The sequence below is a fragment of the Sarcophilus harrisii genome, chromosome 5, assembly GCF_902635505.1.
Source record: "Sarcophilus harrisii chromosome 5, mSarHar1.11, whole genome shotgun sequence".
NCBI lineage: Eukaryota > Metazoa > Chordata > Mammalia > Dasyuromorphia > Dasyuridae > Sarcophilus > Sarcophilus harrisii.
The window spans coordinates 49,164,685-49,182,337 of NC_045430.1; the positions used below are offsets into that span (position 1 = coordinate 49,164,685).

At 34.2% G+C, this 17,653-nt stretch overlaps 1 protein-coding gene across 1 annotated transcript in view; it reads right to left on the reverse strand.

The window, feature by feature from the left end:
• PTPRQ (protein tyrosine phosphatase receptor type Q) overlaps window positions 1-17,653 on the reverse strand; it is a 313,790-nt gene that overhangs the window by 203,869 nt on the left and 92,268 nt on the right. Inside the window, exon 28 of the mRNA XM_031941204.1 lies at window positions 9,541-9,713. Within this exon, the coding sequence (XP_031797064.1) occupies window positions 9,541-9,713 (173 nt within the window). The remainder of the gene's footprint in view (window positions 1-9,540; window positions 9,714-17,653) is intronic.

The window sequence follows — 17,653 nt, forward strand, 5'->3', positions numbered from 1 at the left end:
ACCTCTATAGACAGAAAGAACACTTAGAGATCGTCCCCCATTCTAGTTTCTGTCATGCCTTCACGGGCAAATCAGAGCAGCCTGAGCCATAAGCACATAATTCAGAGATGCTCTGGCATTCCTGACTCTACAGTCAATATATTATGTCTGCACCACACAGCTGTGTCCACTATCAATCAATCAACAAGAGAGACTCCACTGTGTGCAAGCACTGTGCAAGGGGCTATGAAGGACTGGGTGCAAAGAATGAGTTTTCCTAGAGTTTAGCCTTTGCATGAAAATCCATCATGAGGTTACCCCAATGTAGTCAACTCTAGAAGCCAAATTCTAGCAGTCAATTCTGTTAACAGAGTCAAGTATTCCTTAAAGGCCATTTTAATCTAACAATTGCTATGAATGTTTTTAACTGTCTTTGTTCTCAAGGTATTGGTATCTATTGAAAAGCCTCTGTCAATAGCTAGGCCAATGACTTCCAACCCTGATTTCACCAGAACTCCGTGTCATTTATTACTTCTAGGGCCATCATGAAATTTTCATTAACTGCTCTTTATATTTTCATTCATTTATACAATCAGTATCTGTATTCCAAATTTTATAATGCAAATTATTCCAAATAATTCTAAAAGATTATAAAAAATAATTTTAAAGGGAAAAAGTTTTCAGTATAAGCATAAAAAATATATATATAAGGATAAGAGCTGTTGGTATAATGAAAAATCATTGACTCTTAATGGAACTATGAGAATTCTAAAGTCAAAATATTAATTGAAGGATTCTTAACCTGGGATCTATAAATTTTTTTTTAATTTCATATTTTATTTTGCTGTTACTGCTTTCCTTTGTAATCCTTTATATTTTGTTTTAAGCACTTTTAATGTGATTCTGAAAGGGGCTCCACGCTTTTCACCAGACTCTCAAAAGAACCCATATACAAAAAAGATTAAGAACTACCTAATTTAAAAATATGTTAACATTTAAAATTTGGAAAATTCCTGATTTCAGTTAAAAAGAAACACAATATCTCTGTGAAAGATAAATATAACTTTGATATATATGATTCTTTCTATATATGCATATATAAATTATATATATATATATATATATATATATATATACATATATTTGTACATGTATCTTGTAAATGTATGTATCTTGTATCTATGTATCTTCTATCTTGTATCTTGATAACATGGTATTTGTGACCTAGTAGACCTTGGCAACAAAAATATTATTAATATCATTATTGTGTCATCAAAGTAAATCCTGTTTTTATTATTAATGTTTAGATTCTTTCATCATAGTTTGAAGGTTCTATAGGTTGTTTGTTTGTTTTGCCTTTGTTTTGCCAAACTTGTGATTTCAAAAGTATAAAGAACAGTCTATTAGGAAATTTGCTACCAGGGAACATGTGTTGTAACTCAGGGTCTTAGAGAGTTTCTAGGGCACAGAGATGTTATTTAACTTGTTCAGAGTCATGTAACAAATGTATATCAGAGGTAGATCTTCCTGAATAAAAGGCCAGAGAAATCTAGTATATTATGTTGTCTTTCTGACCCTATAATCTTTAAGACCTGCTAACATAATATGGACACTATCCACCCTGCTGGAAAAGTCTCTAATACTGCTTAGAGATAGACTTGGCTATATAAAAACCAGTCTAATTAACTATTGAAAAGCATATTGCCAGAATGTTGGCTACCAGATAATAAATTATTTTGGCAAGGGAGATGCACAAAATAGAAAAATGTACCTAATAGCCATAAGTCTTCAGTAAAAAGTAATCTAGAAAAGAGAGAGAGAGAGAGAGAGAGAGAGAGAGAGAGAGAGAGAGAGAGAGAGAGAAGGACAGAGGGAGGGGAAAAGGGAGGAAGGAAGGAAAGAAATTAAGAAAGAAAGAAAAAAGTATTTATTATATGTTTACTATGTTTCAGGCACTGTAATAAGCACTGAGGACACAAATATAAAAATTAAGACAATTCCTTGCCTGAAGAAACTTACATTCTAATATGAGAAAACACATATAGAAATGATGGCTGAAGAGTTGTTTTGATCAAGAAAGTCAAAGGGAAGTTGAATAAATAATGGAGTAATTCATTCACATATCCTTTACCAAAACGGCTACATTAATTTAATTTAATTTAATTCCAGAACAAGAAATGGGAAACAGTGATGATTTGGGGAAATTCACACTTATCATGATAACATAAGATAACCAATGAGTTGCCATTTTGTGAGTCTGCATCAGAATAGAAATAGTGAAGGGTCACAAATCAGCCCAGGCCCCTAGGACAAGTGCTGGAGTATTGAATGGGAAATGCCAGCTGAAGTTCAAGAGCATGACCTGAAAATATCTGAGAAATTATCCATTAATGCATTAATGTAACTATTAGATTTCAGAATTTAGGATTATTCTATTTTATGATCAATGAATTAAAACATTATTGTAAAAACTGATCTCTATCCATATAGGCATTATTGTTGCAAATGAAGCCAAGAGAGATTAAATTGCAGCTGCATAAAAGGAGAGCTCCTAGGCTTTCTTTGGAGAGATGAACAAAGGAGCTTTCCAAGAAGAGTCCAGCTGTATCAGTTCAAAAAGTTTCATAATCTTGGGGAACAATAACAAGGCAAATAGCAATGTACCATATTCACTTCCCTGGATAGAACCATGTCCATTTCTGATGTTGAAGTATTTGATGATGCCCTGGACTTTAGCAAAGAGAACTTTATTTTTATGTCTTTAGTAGCTGTGACTATTGAGCAACGTTACAGCACTTACTGAAATAGTTTCCATGGCATATCTCCTTGAGAATTGTTCTCCTGAAAAATAGCTACTGAAGTCAGGAGGTTGGAGGGAGGATCCTTGCTGCCCTGAGGCTTATAGTTGAAGCATTTGAGGCTGTTTCTACAGGTTTTGAGGAGAGGTCATGGTGCAGATTTGACTTGCCTTATTTCTTTCTCGGGACATTTTGCTGCTTCAGCTAGATTAGCTACTGATGGGGATTGTTTTTTGCAATGGCCAGGTTAGAGGTCCACTTTGGCAAAAAGGTTGTACTTCTCAGCTTGTGGGTGTATACATACACACACACACACATATATTATATATGAAACTAATAACATTTTAAGCAGTGAGGTGATACAGTGAATAGAGCATTGGGGCTTTACATCAGAAAGAGTCATCTTCATATGTTCAAATCTGTTCTCAGTCACATTAACTTTGTGATCCTGGCAACTCACTTATTCCTGTTTGTCTCAGTTTTCTCATCTGTAAAAAGATTTGAAGAAGGAGTTGACAAACCACTCCAGTGTCTTTGTAAGAAAATCCCAAATGCAGTCATGAAGAGTTGGACACAACTGAAAAGACTCAACAATAATAATATACTCAACAAATAACTAAATTTGAAGACTTCCATTGAAAAGGAATATGCTACTATCTGAGGTTGCCCATTGAACTTTAGGACAGCTTTTATAGTAGGGAGATTGTACTTACATTGAGCTTCAATTTGCTTCTTTGAAATTTTTACCTTTTGTTAATGAATCTCTCCTCCTGGTCCTTAAACCCATAATTCTTAGTATAGAAATAAATTACTTTTATTTTGCTGTTTTTTATTGTTATTAGTCTTTGGATACAATACACAAAATATCACATGACATTCAAAGAAATATGAATCAAAGTTTTAAAACAATACCCAAATAGAGGGCATGAGGACTTCTTAGATCATTCACAATAGGCAAAAATATTAATAATCCAGATTCAATATTTCAAATATATGATTTCACTAGTTTGTATATTTCCCTCACTGAATTTAATTGGAGGTTCCCTATGCCTTTATATAGATATTATTTGTGTGATTTGTTGTACAGATTCACCACCACTCAAAAAGTTAAAAAAAAAAAAGTCCTTGGTGACCAACCATCTTGAAAGGTGACTCTTACTTTACTTGTTTGACTACTATATGAGTAATACAAAGATCTCTGTTAGGATGACTCCCAAAGTCTTTTCATTTTGCTCCACTCAGAGCTCTGATCAATGTCACCTTTTTCCATGATACCTCCCTTTGTTAGTATTTCTACTTCCAAAAGTTCCTTTATATATTGTGTTTTCTTATCCATATGTCTAAAGCTTTCTCTTATAGAATGTAAATTCCCTGAGAAAAGGAATTGTTTCCATTTTAATCTTTGAATCTCTAGTGTCTAGAATACTGACCGTCATAAAAAAAACACTTAATAATAATCATTATTGCATTGTTTTGTAGTGAATTGAATTGAATGACACAATGGACTTTGTTAGGACTTGTTAGAGTTTGTACTTCTTTGACAAAGCCTTTAGAATTCAGGGTCATTTCTATAATATGATAGGGCATTAGAGTTAGATTACAGGGAGGCTGTGTGGAGTGTGCATAAATCATTGGACTTGAATTCCAACTAGTATTAGTTGAGTGACCTGGGCCAAGTCTTCTGTAAAATGAGAGGTTTGGACTCAATGTCACCTAAGATCCATTTCACTTCTAAATCTATGATCCTATGAATAATTAGTAATAATAATAATAATAATAAACTGTAAAATAGACAGCAGGAGACATGGAAAATTCCCTAACAAAAACCTGTCATCTGAAGTCAGGAATGAGTTTTCCCAAAGAGTGTTTCAGTGACCTACAAAGAAGGGTTTTTTATTCAGGTAGTAAGTTAAATTCTCTTGATGAGTTATTTGTCTGTCTGTCTATCTGTCTGTCTCTCTGTCTATCTATCTATCTATCATCTATCTATCATCTCCAAAGTATAGAAACAAGTTTAATCAACCTATCTGAAGGTGATAAGGTTAATCTTATCCTACCATAATAGCCAAGCCCACAACTTATTCCAGCATTCCTTCACTCCCTTCTGCATTTTCTGGGCTGTATAGTCTACCAGCATTTTCATTAGTGTTCCCCCTGGAGCAGTCAGCACCTAATGTCATTTGAGCATTAGCATCCATGAAAATGTCATTAGGAAGATGCCTTCTTTTACCTTCTAGCATATTCACAACTCATACCTATAGTAGAGAATCTTCAGATTTGTGTCCTTGGATGAATGACTTTACATCTTAGAGAAATAGTCCATAAGACACCCCCCAAGACTCCAAACAATTATTTACTTTTTTAGGACAACGTGAGTTGTGCAAGATTTACAGATATATATGACTTATTATCTCCATTAAAACTTTTATTATATTATCTTTCCAAAATCATCCTTCTTCTGAACTTCCTATTACTGTTGAGAGCATTGTCATTCTTCCATTACCCAAGTTCATATCCTCAGTGTCATCCTCAATTCTTCACTCTCCAAAATGAGACATACCTACCTTCAAAAATATAGCTTGCCCAGATTAACAGAGGAAGAAATAAATATCCTAAATAGTCCCATCGCAGAAAAAGAAATAGAACAAGCTATTAACCAACTCCCTAAGAAAAAATCCCCAGGACCAGATGGATTTACATGTGAATTCTACCAAATATTTAAAGAACAATTAACCCCAATGCTATATAAACTATTTGAAAAAATAGGGACTGAAGGAGTCCTACCAAACTCCTTTTACGACACAGACATGGTACTGATACCTAAACCAGGTAGGCTGAAAACAGAGAAAGAAAATAGACCAATCTCTCTAATGAATATCGATGCTAAAATCTTAAATAAAATATGAGCAAAAAGATTACAGAAAATCATCCCCAGGATAATACACTATGATCAAGTAGGATTTATACCAGGAATGCAGGGCTGGTTCAGTATTAGGAAAACTATTAGCATAATTGACTATATCAATAAGCAAACTAACAAAACCATATGATCATCTCAATAGATGCAGAAAAGCATTTGATAAAATCCAACATCCATTCCTAATAAAACACTTGAGAGTATAGGAATAAATGGACTTTTTCTTAAAATAGTCAGGAGCATATATTTAAAACCATCAGTAAGCATCATATGCAATGGGGAAAAACTGGAATGTTTCCCAGTAAGATCTGGAGTGAAGCAAGGTTGCCCACTGTCACCATTATTATTCAATATTGTCTTAGAAACACTAGCCTCAGCAATAAGAGTCAAGAAAGAGATTAAAGGAATCAGAATAGGCAGTGAGGAAACCAAACTATCACTCTTTGCAGATTGATATGATGGTATACTTAGAGAACCCTAGAGATTCTACGAAAAAGCTATTAGAAATAATCCATAACTTTAGCAAAGTTGCAGGTTATAAAATAAATCCCCATAAATCCTCAGCATTTTTATACATCACCAACAAAATCCAACAGCAAGAGATACAGAGAAATTCCATTCAGAATAACTGTCAACAGCATAAAATATTTGGGAATCTATCTACCAAAGGAAAGTCAGGAATTATATGAGCTAAATTACAAAAACTTTCCACACAAATAAAGTCAGACTTAAGCAATTGGAAAAATATCAAGTGCTCCTGGATAGGTCGAGCGAATATAATAAAGATGACAATACTCCCTAAACTAATCTATTTATTTAGTGCTATACCAATCAGACTTCCAAGAAAATATTTTAATGATCTAGAAAAAATAACAACAAAATTCATATGGAATAATAAAAGTCAAGAATCTCAAAAGAATTAATGAAAAAAAATCAAATGAAGGTGGCCTAGCTGTACCTGATCTAAAACTATATTATAAAGCAGCAGTCACCAAAACCATTTGGTATTGGCTAAGAAATAGATTAGTTGATCAGTGGAACAGGTTAGGTACACAAGACAGAATAGTCAACTATAGCAATTTAGTGTTTGACAAACCCAAAGATCCTCACTTTTGGGATAAGAACGCATTATTTGACAAAAACTGCTGGGATAACTGGAAATTAGTATGGCAAAAATTAGGCATGGACCCACACTTAACACCGTATACCAAGAGAAGATCAAAATGGGTCCATGATTTAGACATAAAGAACGAGATTATAAACAAATTGGAGGAACATATGATAGTTTATCTCTCAGACTTGTGGAAGAGGAAGAAATTTGTGACTAAAGACGAACTAGAGACCATTATTGATCACAAAATAGAAAATTTTGATTACATCAAATTAAAAGCTTCTGTACAAACAAAACTAATGTAAACAAGATTAGAAGGGAAGCAACAAACTGGGAAAACATCTTCACAGTTAAAGGTTCTGATAAAGGCCTCATGTCCAAAATATATAGAGAATTGACTCTAATTTATAAGAAACCAAGCCATTCTCCAATTGATAAATGGTCAAAGGATATGAATAGACAATTTTCAGATGATGAAATTGAAATCATTATCACTCATATGAAAGAGTGTTCCAAATCATTATTAATCAGAGAAATGCAAATTAAGACAACTCTGAGATACCACTACACACCTGTCAGATTGACTAAGATGACAGGAAAAAATAATGATGATTGTTGGAGGGGATGCAGGAAAACTGGGACACTGATACATTGTTGGTGGAGCTGTGAACTGAATCCAACCATTCTGGAGAGCAATCTGAATTATGCCCAAAAGTTATCAAACTGTGATACCCTTTGATCCAGCAGTGTTTCTACTGGGCTTATACCCCAAGGAGATACTAAAGAAGGGAAAGGGACCCGTATGTGCCAAAATGTTTGTGGTAGCCCTGTTTAGTAGTGGCTAGAAACTGGAAATTGAGTGGATGCCCATCAATTGGAGAATGGTTGGGTAAATTGTGGTATATGAATGTTATGGAATATTATTGTTCTGTAAGAAATGACCGGCAAGATGAATACAGAGAAGCTTGAAGAGAATTACATGAACTGATGCTAAGTGAAATGAGCAGAACCAAGAGATCATTATATACGTCAGCAACGATACTGTATGAAGATGTAATCTGATGGAAGTGGATTTCTTTGACAAAGAGACCTAATTCAGTTTCAATTGATCAATGATGGACAGAAGCAGCTACACCCAAAGGAAAAAAAAAAAAAACACTGGGAAATGAATGTAAACTGTTTGCATTTTTATTTTTCTTCCCGGGTTATTTCTACCTTCTGAATCCAATTCTTCCTGTACAACAAGAAAACTGTTTGGATCTGCACACATACATTGTATCTAGGATACACTAGGACATATTCAACATATATAGGACTGCTTGCCATCTAGGGAGGGGTGGAGGGTGGAGGGAAAAATCGGAACAGAAGTGAGTGCAAGGGATAATGTTGTAAAAAAAAAAAAAATTACCCTGGCATGGATTCTGTCAATAAAAAGTCACTATAAAAAAAAAAAAAAAAAAAAACTAAAAATAAATAAATAAATGAATAAATAAATAAAATGAGACATACCCAATCTGTCGCTAATCTTGTTGATTCTACCTTCATAACATCTTTTCTATATAATAGAATGCCCCCTTCTATTTACTCGCAAGCCACCACCCTCTTTAAACTATCATTTCTCTCTCTTGTCTATTACAATAGGATCTTAACCAACCTCCCTTTCTCAAGTACAATCTCTACCCAGCTGCCAAAGTGATTTTCTAAAGTGCAAGTTTTTCTAGATGACTATCCTATTCAATAAATTATGGTGGCTCTATATTAATTCTAGAAACAACTTAAATTTTATAGTCCATATGTTATTAGTATGTTGGTACATATGTAAACATGCAAATATAGTAAATATACATATATTGATGATATGAAATGGGATTTTTTTTTACTGATAGAGTTTCTTGAAAAAAAGCTCAGTGATGAATGGTCAATACTTAAAATTTACTTCATATGCTTAGGAAAGCAATATGGTATAATAGAAAACATAAGGGATATGAAACCTGAATTCAGATCCTGCCTCTGATACTATTACATGATCTTGTAAAGTAACCTAAATTCATGAATCTTAGATTTCTCTTTGATAAAATGAAGCAATTATGCTGTATTGTTTCTAAAGTTCCTTTAAGTTCTTTATAGATTTGTGATATTCAAAGATATGGAATTGGAAAGTTTCATTAAGGTCATTAAATCCTAAGCCTCTTTCATTTTACAGCTATTTCTACAGCATTTTATAGTTATAGTGATATTTTTTAGCCTGATGGCTACCTTATGAAGTAATGCTACAGCTCTAATTATACCTGTTTTACACACTAAAAAACAAACAAACAAAAATGAGTTTAATAACTTGCTTACATGTAGGACATTCATGTAAGTAAATAACAAAACTGAGATTGGAACCTAGGAGTTCCTTTCTCTAAATCAAATTCTCTACACTATGGATTCTTAATCTTTTTTTTTGTTGTTTGCTGGTCCCTTTTGGGTGAAACTTACAGACCCCTTCTCAAAATGATGTCTTTTAAATCCATAAAGTAAAATAAATTAGATTGCAAATGAATATGACTATATTGAAAATTTTAAAAGTTATCAAACCCTTACTTTATCCACTAAGCCACTTGGATACTGCCTGTGGACTGTCAAAAGCTACATTAAATATAGTCCTGAATATAGACAATAAAAAACACTTATAAGACACGCAAGGGTAGACCCAACCAAATAATCAAAAACAAATAAATAAAAGTCAGTACCTCATCTTTTCCTGTAAGCAACGTATCTTCCAAAATAATTCCTGTCTCGGAAATGAACACTTGTACCCTATATTGACTAATGATTCCATTGGGTTGTCGTGGTTTCTTCCAAGTAATGCTTATTAGTGTGGCTTCAACTTCTAAAAGTTGTAAGTCAAATACTGCACTTGGAACTAAAAGAAAAAAAAAGGAAAAGAAAAAAGGTTAAAAGAATATAATCTAAAAGGCCAGATTCTTAAAGAAAAATTTCACTCAACTAAAGCTTTAAGGTTTTACCAACTCATGATTGAAAAGGGGGAAAAAATCATTGCCAGTTTGTGAATATTTAATCTATAGCATGAGAGTCTTCAAGTAAAAGGACACTTGAAAACTAATTTCTATGAGTTTTAACAGAAAAATTAAAGAGGGAACAGAATGAAATGGAATCACTTTTAATACTAAGCATTCTCATTTTTTTTACAGTTCTTATTCAGACCAAATGAATTAAATATTAATAAAATTCATTTTTGTTTTGATCTTAACATCTAATTTAAATATCCAAGAGTTAATAAAAATAATTATAACATGAAAAAATAAAAGTAGGAGAAAAAAAAAGAGGAAAGGTAAAAAAGAAAGAGAAGGGAAGGGAAAGGAAAAAAATGAGGAAGAGGAGGAAGTAGGGGAATCAGCAATTCATTTACAACTTAAAATCTTAAAAATTTACCCAGGGAACTAAGAGTTAAGTCCCTTGTCCATGATCACTCAGCCAGTATGTTTTAGAAGCAAGTTTTGATTCCCAAATCATCCTGACTCTAAGGCTACCTCTCTACCCATGATGCCATGCTTACTCTCTAATAACACTAATAATTACTAGAATTTATATAGTGTTGTAAAGATTGCAGAGAACTCTATGTACATTATCTTATTTTTGCTATCAGATGACATGTTGACATATACTAGATATCAGTTGGATCAAACTTTTTTAATGAAGGCAGCTGCTGCACTTGGAGGCAGACAAACCTGTTTTCAGTACTTCTTTAGACTTTTACTAATCGTTTGGTCCTGGAAAGTCATTTAATCATTGGGAACTTCAGATTGTCCATCTATAAAAAGAAGATGCTAAAAGTCCCCACTTCCAAAACTATTCACAGTATCACACATGTTTGGAACTAGAAGAGACCTACCTTACATGGCATCTTATCCATTCCTTACATTAGACAGATGATAAACTTAAAAAGATATTTAGTCATGACAATAGAGAGAGATTTTGAACTCATTTGATGCTTGTCTCTGAATTCCAATATTATTGCCACTAAATCACAAGATGATCAAATGAAATAATGTACATAAAGCCCTTGCAAAGCTTAAAGTGCTCTATAAATGCCAGCTATTGTGATTTTCATTTGCATGATAGCAAGACAAATAAGACTCTTAGGAAAAATGTTTTCAAGAGCAAATGAAATTAATTCCCTCAACATCAAATGAGTCATGGAATTGTGGGAATATCTGGAGATATTTAAAATTAAGCTCTTTATTCTTCTCTGTCTCTGTTCTCTTTATCTCTGTCATTTTCTGTCTGTCTTTATATATTTATATGTGTATATCTGTATGTATGTATACATATTATATTTATTGAGACAATAAGGTGGCACACTGGATAGATATAATTATACATCACAGTGTTGCAGTGTATATAAAATGATTTAATATTAATAAAGCACTTTGCAAGCATTAAAGCTATATGTAAATGATATGTATAACTATCTATATAATTATATAATAACTGTCTATATATAACAATATTTATACACACATGGAGAGATACACACATATATTGTTGTTCAGTCATTTCAGTCATGTCCAACCCTTCATGACCTCATTTGGGCTTTTCTCAACAATGACTTCCCAATTCTTTGTGCATCTCATTTTAAAGGTGAGGAAACTGAGGGAGACAGGGTTAAATGGCTTGCCCAGGATCACACAGCTAGTAAATGTCTAAGACCATTCTTCGTGACTTCAGACCCGGCACTCTTGCCACTGTGCCACCTTTGTGTGTGTGTGTATATATATGTGGGGGGGGGGTACTCACATGTATATATATAGAGAGAGAGACATATATGTATGTTGTACATATTTATGCATCTTTGCATAGATTATATGTATACATATATATTATTTTAGCTATATGTTCATATACATGTAACATATATACATGCTTATATAGGTATACTTATGTGTAGCACAGATATATAATATGTATATGTAACTAAGTGTATATATGTGTGTATATACACATGTTATATATGAGCTTGATATCAAAGGTGATATTCAGAAAATATACAAGTATATTGGGAAAAGTTTTCTCTGAAGAATTAAAAATGAATTCTATTTAAAAGGATAATGGAGAGGGAAATGTATATGAGTAGAATGCAAAAGAAATGAGGGAATTTGGAGATGAACAAAAGGAAAAAATATCATTATATAAAGGTATGAAAAGTAGTGTGTAAAGTATATAAAAATAGAAAGAAGAGATGGGGTCATCATGTAAGGATGATAAATAACAGGTAAGGTAGCCAGCATATTCTGCTGTTATCTTCACAAAGTCAAGAGAAACTAAGGAAGGCTTCTAGCATATTGGGTGGACCACTGTCCCTTTTTCAGAGGATCTGGGCAATAGACTCACTGAATGGAGTTAAGTGTGGCTTGTCAGAGGAAACTTTCAAATCAGTAAATTCACAGATACAATTGAGTATTTCAGTCATTGGGTATTACAAAAAAATCACTGAACTATATTATAGATAGTTATCAGTTTCGTTGTATTTCTCTTTTTTCTGTCATTTAACTGAATGATCATGTGTAAGTCCCCTTAATTCCTTAACATCTCAATTATCACATCTGTGAATAGCCAATAATTCCTCTTCTATTTATTTCACTAGGCTATTTTAAAATTGAAATGAGTTTTATCTATGTGAAGAGATTAAGCATGGAAGGAAGGAGAAAAGAAATACTGAAATCAGGATCAACAAAAAAGACAAGCCAACTACATGATGTATGAGGTAAAATCAGGGAAAGCACAAAGTGGGCACAAGGAATACAGAGCTTTGTGGAGAAAGGAAAATAAAGCAACAGAAACTGAGTTGTGGGAACTGAGCTATGCAGAGCCCTGAGTATTTTCCAGAGAATGTTGAAGATCAGTTGTGAGCCACAAAGAGGAACTTTAAGGAAAGAAGATAGGAAAACACTGAAAAACCAAGGCAAGATGGAGAAAGGAAGGAATAGAGAATGGGAAGTTGAAAAAGTGAAAAAGCAGGGAAGGCAAACACTAGTTCCACTCAATCTGTTTTGTCTTTCCTAAACTGGAGGAAGATGGGACAATCTGAAAGAAAACCCCTACAATTTCTAGGACAGGAGAAAGATGGGGGAAAACTCTTATAAAGGAAGATTTGCTTCAAAAGGAATGAGAGCAGCTGCCCATAAGGAGATTATGTGGTGGTGGGGATTCGGGCTATTAATTCAAGTGGGATGAACCCTTGGGACATATTTGCAGTAATTCAAATCCCTAGAAGTAAGGCTTTTAATGTGAGCTTCAGATCCACAGAGATACTGCATTTAGTTTTGAAGAACGTAATAGAAGTAAATGGGACAGACCAGCTGGAAGAATTTTGTGGTAATTCTGGTAAAGAGGCCAAGGCTAAAGGCTCTGTTCAGTGTCTCCAAGAATGAAATAGCGGAGAGAGAGATCATTATGACCATGTCATGGAGATAATCATATTACTTGTGCCAGTAAAAGTAACAGAGTCCTTTAAGGTTTGGAGTGAATGATATTAATCAATTTAAATTAATAAACATTTATAAAATGCTTAATAAGTGTGAAAAACTGTGTTAAGCTCTGGAAATGCAAAGGAGAAGAAAAAATAAAAGTTCCTGCCCTCAACAAGTTTATAGTCCAACACACATGAAACAAAATGGAGGCAAGTGGGGGATGGGATCAAATATTTAAAACTAGAAGGGAATTTAAAACTGATTTAGTCTAATTTGCAAACTTTACTGATGAGGAACTAAGGCCCAGAGAGGTCACAGAGGCAATAAACACCAAAGGTAGAATATGAATCCCGGATGTCTGATCATAAATTCTGTACTCTCCGTTAGCCATGCTCTGCCAAAAGCTTTTAAATTCAGAACAGAGAAGGGTTATAGCTGAAATAGAGAATCAAGGATTGTTATAAGTACTACTCAAGAAATCATCCAAGTGTAATGCATTTCAGGGAGACCATTTCAGGTGGGAACAATGAATACAAATTTATGAGTGGGGGATAAAGACAGAGAGAGAGACAGAAACACAGATAGAGATAGAAAGAGACAGAGACAGAGACATACACAGAAAGAACAGAGACAGAGAAGCAGAAATAGAGACACACAGAAAGAGGAGACAGAGACAGAGAAAGATGAAAGAGACAGTGTGAGAAAGGATTTTAACTCAAGTTTTCCCAGTCAGCTCTCTCCCCTACAGCCATTGATTGCCCTTTGGTGGTAGGAAAAATGCAATGAAAAACAATTAACTATACATTGTACACAATGACAGTAAGAAAGTGCTATGATCAACTACAAAAGACTTAGTTCTTTTCAATAGTTTAGTGATCCAAAGCAATCCCAATAGACTTTGGACAGAAAATATCCATCTGCATCAAGAAAAAGAACTAAAGAGGCCGAATGTAAATGAACACATACCATGTTTACTTCTTTTTTTGTCTTTTTTTTTATCCTTCCCATGGTTTTTCCTTTTTGTTGTGATTTTTCTTTCCCAACATGATTCATAAAGCAATGCATATTGAAAATAAACTTACTATATTAAAAAAAGTAAAACAATTAACTATGAACAGAAGAATTACATTGGCAAAGAGGAAGTGCAATGAACAGGAAAGGGTATTTAGTCCCTTTTTATCTTGAATCTCATAATAGAAGGCAAAGTTCTTGGCAATAGGGCTCATTTTATTTATTGTAGTTGTATTCACAGTTTCTAACACAGCGTGTGGCATATACTGAGCATTTAATACATAGTTGTTGATTGAAACTACATGTTTCCAGAAGAGGAAAAACTAACTTGTTGCATGAAATGGTCCCAGTGCACATGTGATTAAATGGATTTCATCCTAAAAGGGACAAGGCAGGTTTTATTTGTTGTTGTTGCTTGCCTTGTGTATTTATTATGATTATTATGAACAAAATCTCTGCCTAAAGATAGCCCTCAATATTGCCCAAGTTCACATAATGAAAACTCAAAGAATACTGCAGAGAAAACTATTCCATGGCACATTGAAAGTCAGGAGACTTTAGGCTCAAAGAAGCTAAATCTTGATTGATGAAGCATCATCAAAAAGCTACTGTGCAGCTGAAAATTGAGTAAAAAAATCCCGCCAGCCTAGAAAACACAAACTAGGAGAAAGAGCAAAATAGAAGATAGCAGGAAAGACACAGTTGAAACAGAAAAAAAAAAGCCAAAAGGAATGGTTACAAAAGACAGTGTCAGGAAATCAGGGTGATTCCATGTAAAAATATGAAAAATTGGAAAGATTTTGCAAACTTCAAAGAAGCAGTCAAAGATAATCAGAGTCCAAAGGAGATAAAATGGGCTTGCTGACTACAGGCACAGATGACTAGTGAAAAGAAAGGATAAGAGCAAGAATTGATAATACATACTACCAACTAAGGAATATCATCTGTGAAAAAGTTTGCAGCGGTCTCTGAGTCTCTTGCTGCTTTGAATGTAAGACATCAACAATTACAAGTCAAAAGAGTCGATATTCCATAAAATATATGGGATGAAGGGTTAGCAAAAGCTAGATAAATGGAAAATGGAAAATGCTCAGGAGCTAAGGCTATTCATACTGTGTACCTTGAGGTTTATATATGATCTCATAGAATGGTGATGATTGATCACGAATATATGATCATTATTATTACCACATACAATTGAGAGCTTGAAGTGATCCTAGAGCTTACTGAAGAACAATGCCTGCATTTTACAGGTGAACAAATTGAGGTCAAGAGAGGTACTAGTGATTTAAACAATTATATAACTAGCCAGTGTAGGTGGTAGGATTTACTCCCAGGATTTCCTCCTGAGAGAGACAGATAAACAAACACAGAGACAGGAACAGAGAGACACACACACACCCAGAGACATAGAGACAAAGAAAAACAGAGGTAAATAAATAATCAGATGGAAGGAAGGAAGGAAGGAAAGAAGGAAGGAAGGAAGGAAGGAAGGAAGGAAGGAAGGAAGGAAGGAAGGAAGGAAGGTACAGGAGATACAGTGCTGGGTCTGAAGTCAGAAAGATTCATCTTTGTGAGTTAAAATCTGGCCTCAGATCCTTCCTAGATGTGTTACCCTGAGCAAGTCACTTAACCCTGTTTGTCTCAGTTTTTCATCCATAAAATGATCCTGGAGAAAGGAATTGCAAACCATTCAAGAAAATCTAAAATGGGAATAAGGAGAGTGAGATACAATTGAAATGACTGAACAACAACAACAAAAGATAAACAAGTAGAGAAAGGTGGGGAGGGAGCGGGAGAGACACACAGAAAGAAATGGGGGGAGAGAAACAGTGAGACAGAGGCAGACAGATTGAGACAGAGAGAAAGAGAGACAGAGAGATAAAAAGAGACAGAGAGACAGAGAAAGAGAGAGAATATGATTACCAAAAAAGAGTAAGTAAATCAATCTATCTTTGCTTTCAGTGTGCTTAAATAATAATGAGAGAAGACAAGACAAGAAAGAACTGGAAGGGAAAAGGAATTGGTATGTGTAAATATCTTGAGAATGAAGAGAAATCTTGTATCCAAGCAAAGGAAAGACAAAGCTGACCTGTCAGAACTTAAGGCGAGTCCAATGGCATAGTTAAAGGTTCCAGTGGGATGAAGATAGATATGATAGATGGGATAAAAAATAAATGGTACAAATACAGTCTAGATCTGAGCTGGAAAAGGCTAAAGCTTTATCTACCAATTCTATTCACAATGCCTCTCTTAACAAGTGGTCAAGCACCAAAATGTAGGAGGTCATCTTGTTCCTGGATAAAAGCCTACTGAGAAAGCCTTGGCAATTGGTATTTCTCTGTCTCCTTTTACAAATCTGCCAGCTCTTTTAACTTTCATATTATCCCATATGGAAGAAAAACTGAGAGCTCATCACTGATCCCCAGCACACTAGCAGGCTTTCATGCCTTTTAACTGTCAGCCATATAGTCATTGTCAGAAAATGATAAGAAAATATCACAGATTATGGAATCCTCTTTAGACATATGTAGATTTGGGTCAGTAGATGAATTGTATGATATATATTGATATTTGTGAGGATTTTAACACCAGGTACAGCACTGAAATCAAGGTATTTACAGAATCCCATAAGCTTAACAACTGCAGAGTGAATGAGAAGATTCTTCTCCTGCAAAATAATTTTATAATTTCAAATATCTTGGAGGCATTACTCTGGGTCTTTTAATGGAAAGTGAAATTACAATGAAAAATGAATTTCCACATTTGCTTTTGGACCATAATTGGATTTTGTTCACAAAGGCCATCCTACAGCTCTGAGAAAAGTCACATCAGCTGCCTGGAACATCTGGGCTAATTAGTCTATAAATGCCCCTTGTTAAGACAAAGCCAATGTGCAATGAGCACTGCCCACAAGGCACAACTGGTATAGGCAGATAGAGAACCTGGGAGGTGCTAAGCTACTACCAGTCCCAGCTTTGACAGGATACTAGACAAAATGCTACAAAATGACCATGATTCATTTCAGGCAAATCCATGAAAAATAACTGATACAAATTGTATATGAATATCAAGGCAGAAAACTTTGTTCCTATGGTGTGACTTACTATGACCTCTGCATAAGAATGTTGATCCAACCAATCAAGAAGCAACAGACATTTGTAATACTCCTACTGTAAGGACTTATTAATCACTTACTATATGCTAGACAGTGGGCTATGCTTAGATAAGTAGAAAAACTATAGGGATAAAGGAAATTCTGAATGTGTATGCATATATAAAAAGGTCAGAGGAGTAGACTAAAAAAGTTAAACATGCTATGTAAAAGAAGAGATTAATAAATGGAAATGAATAAGAATTT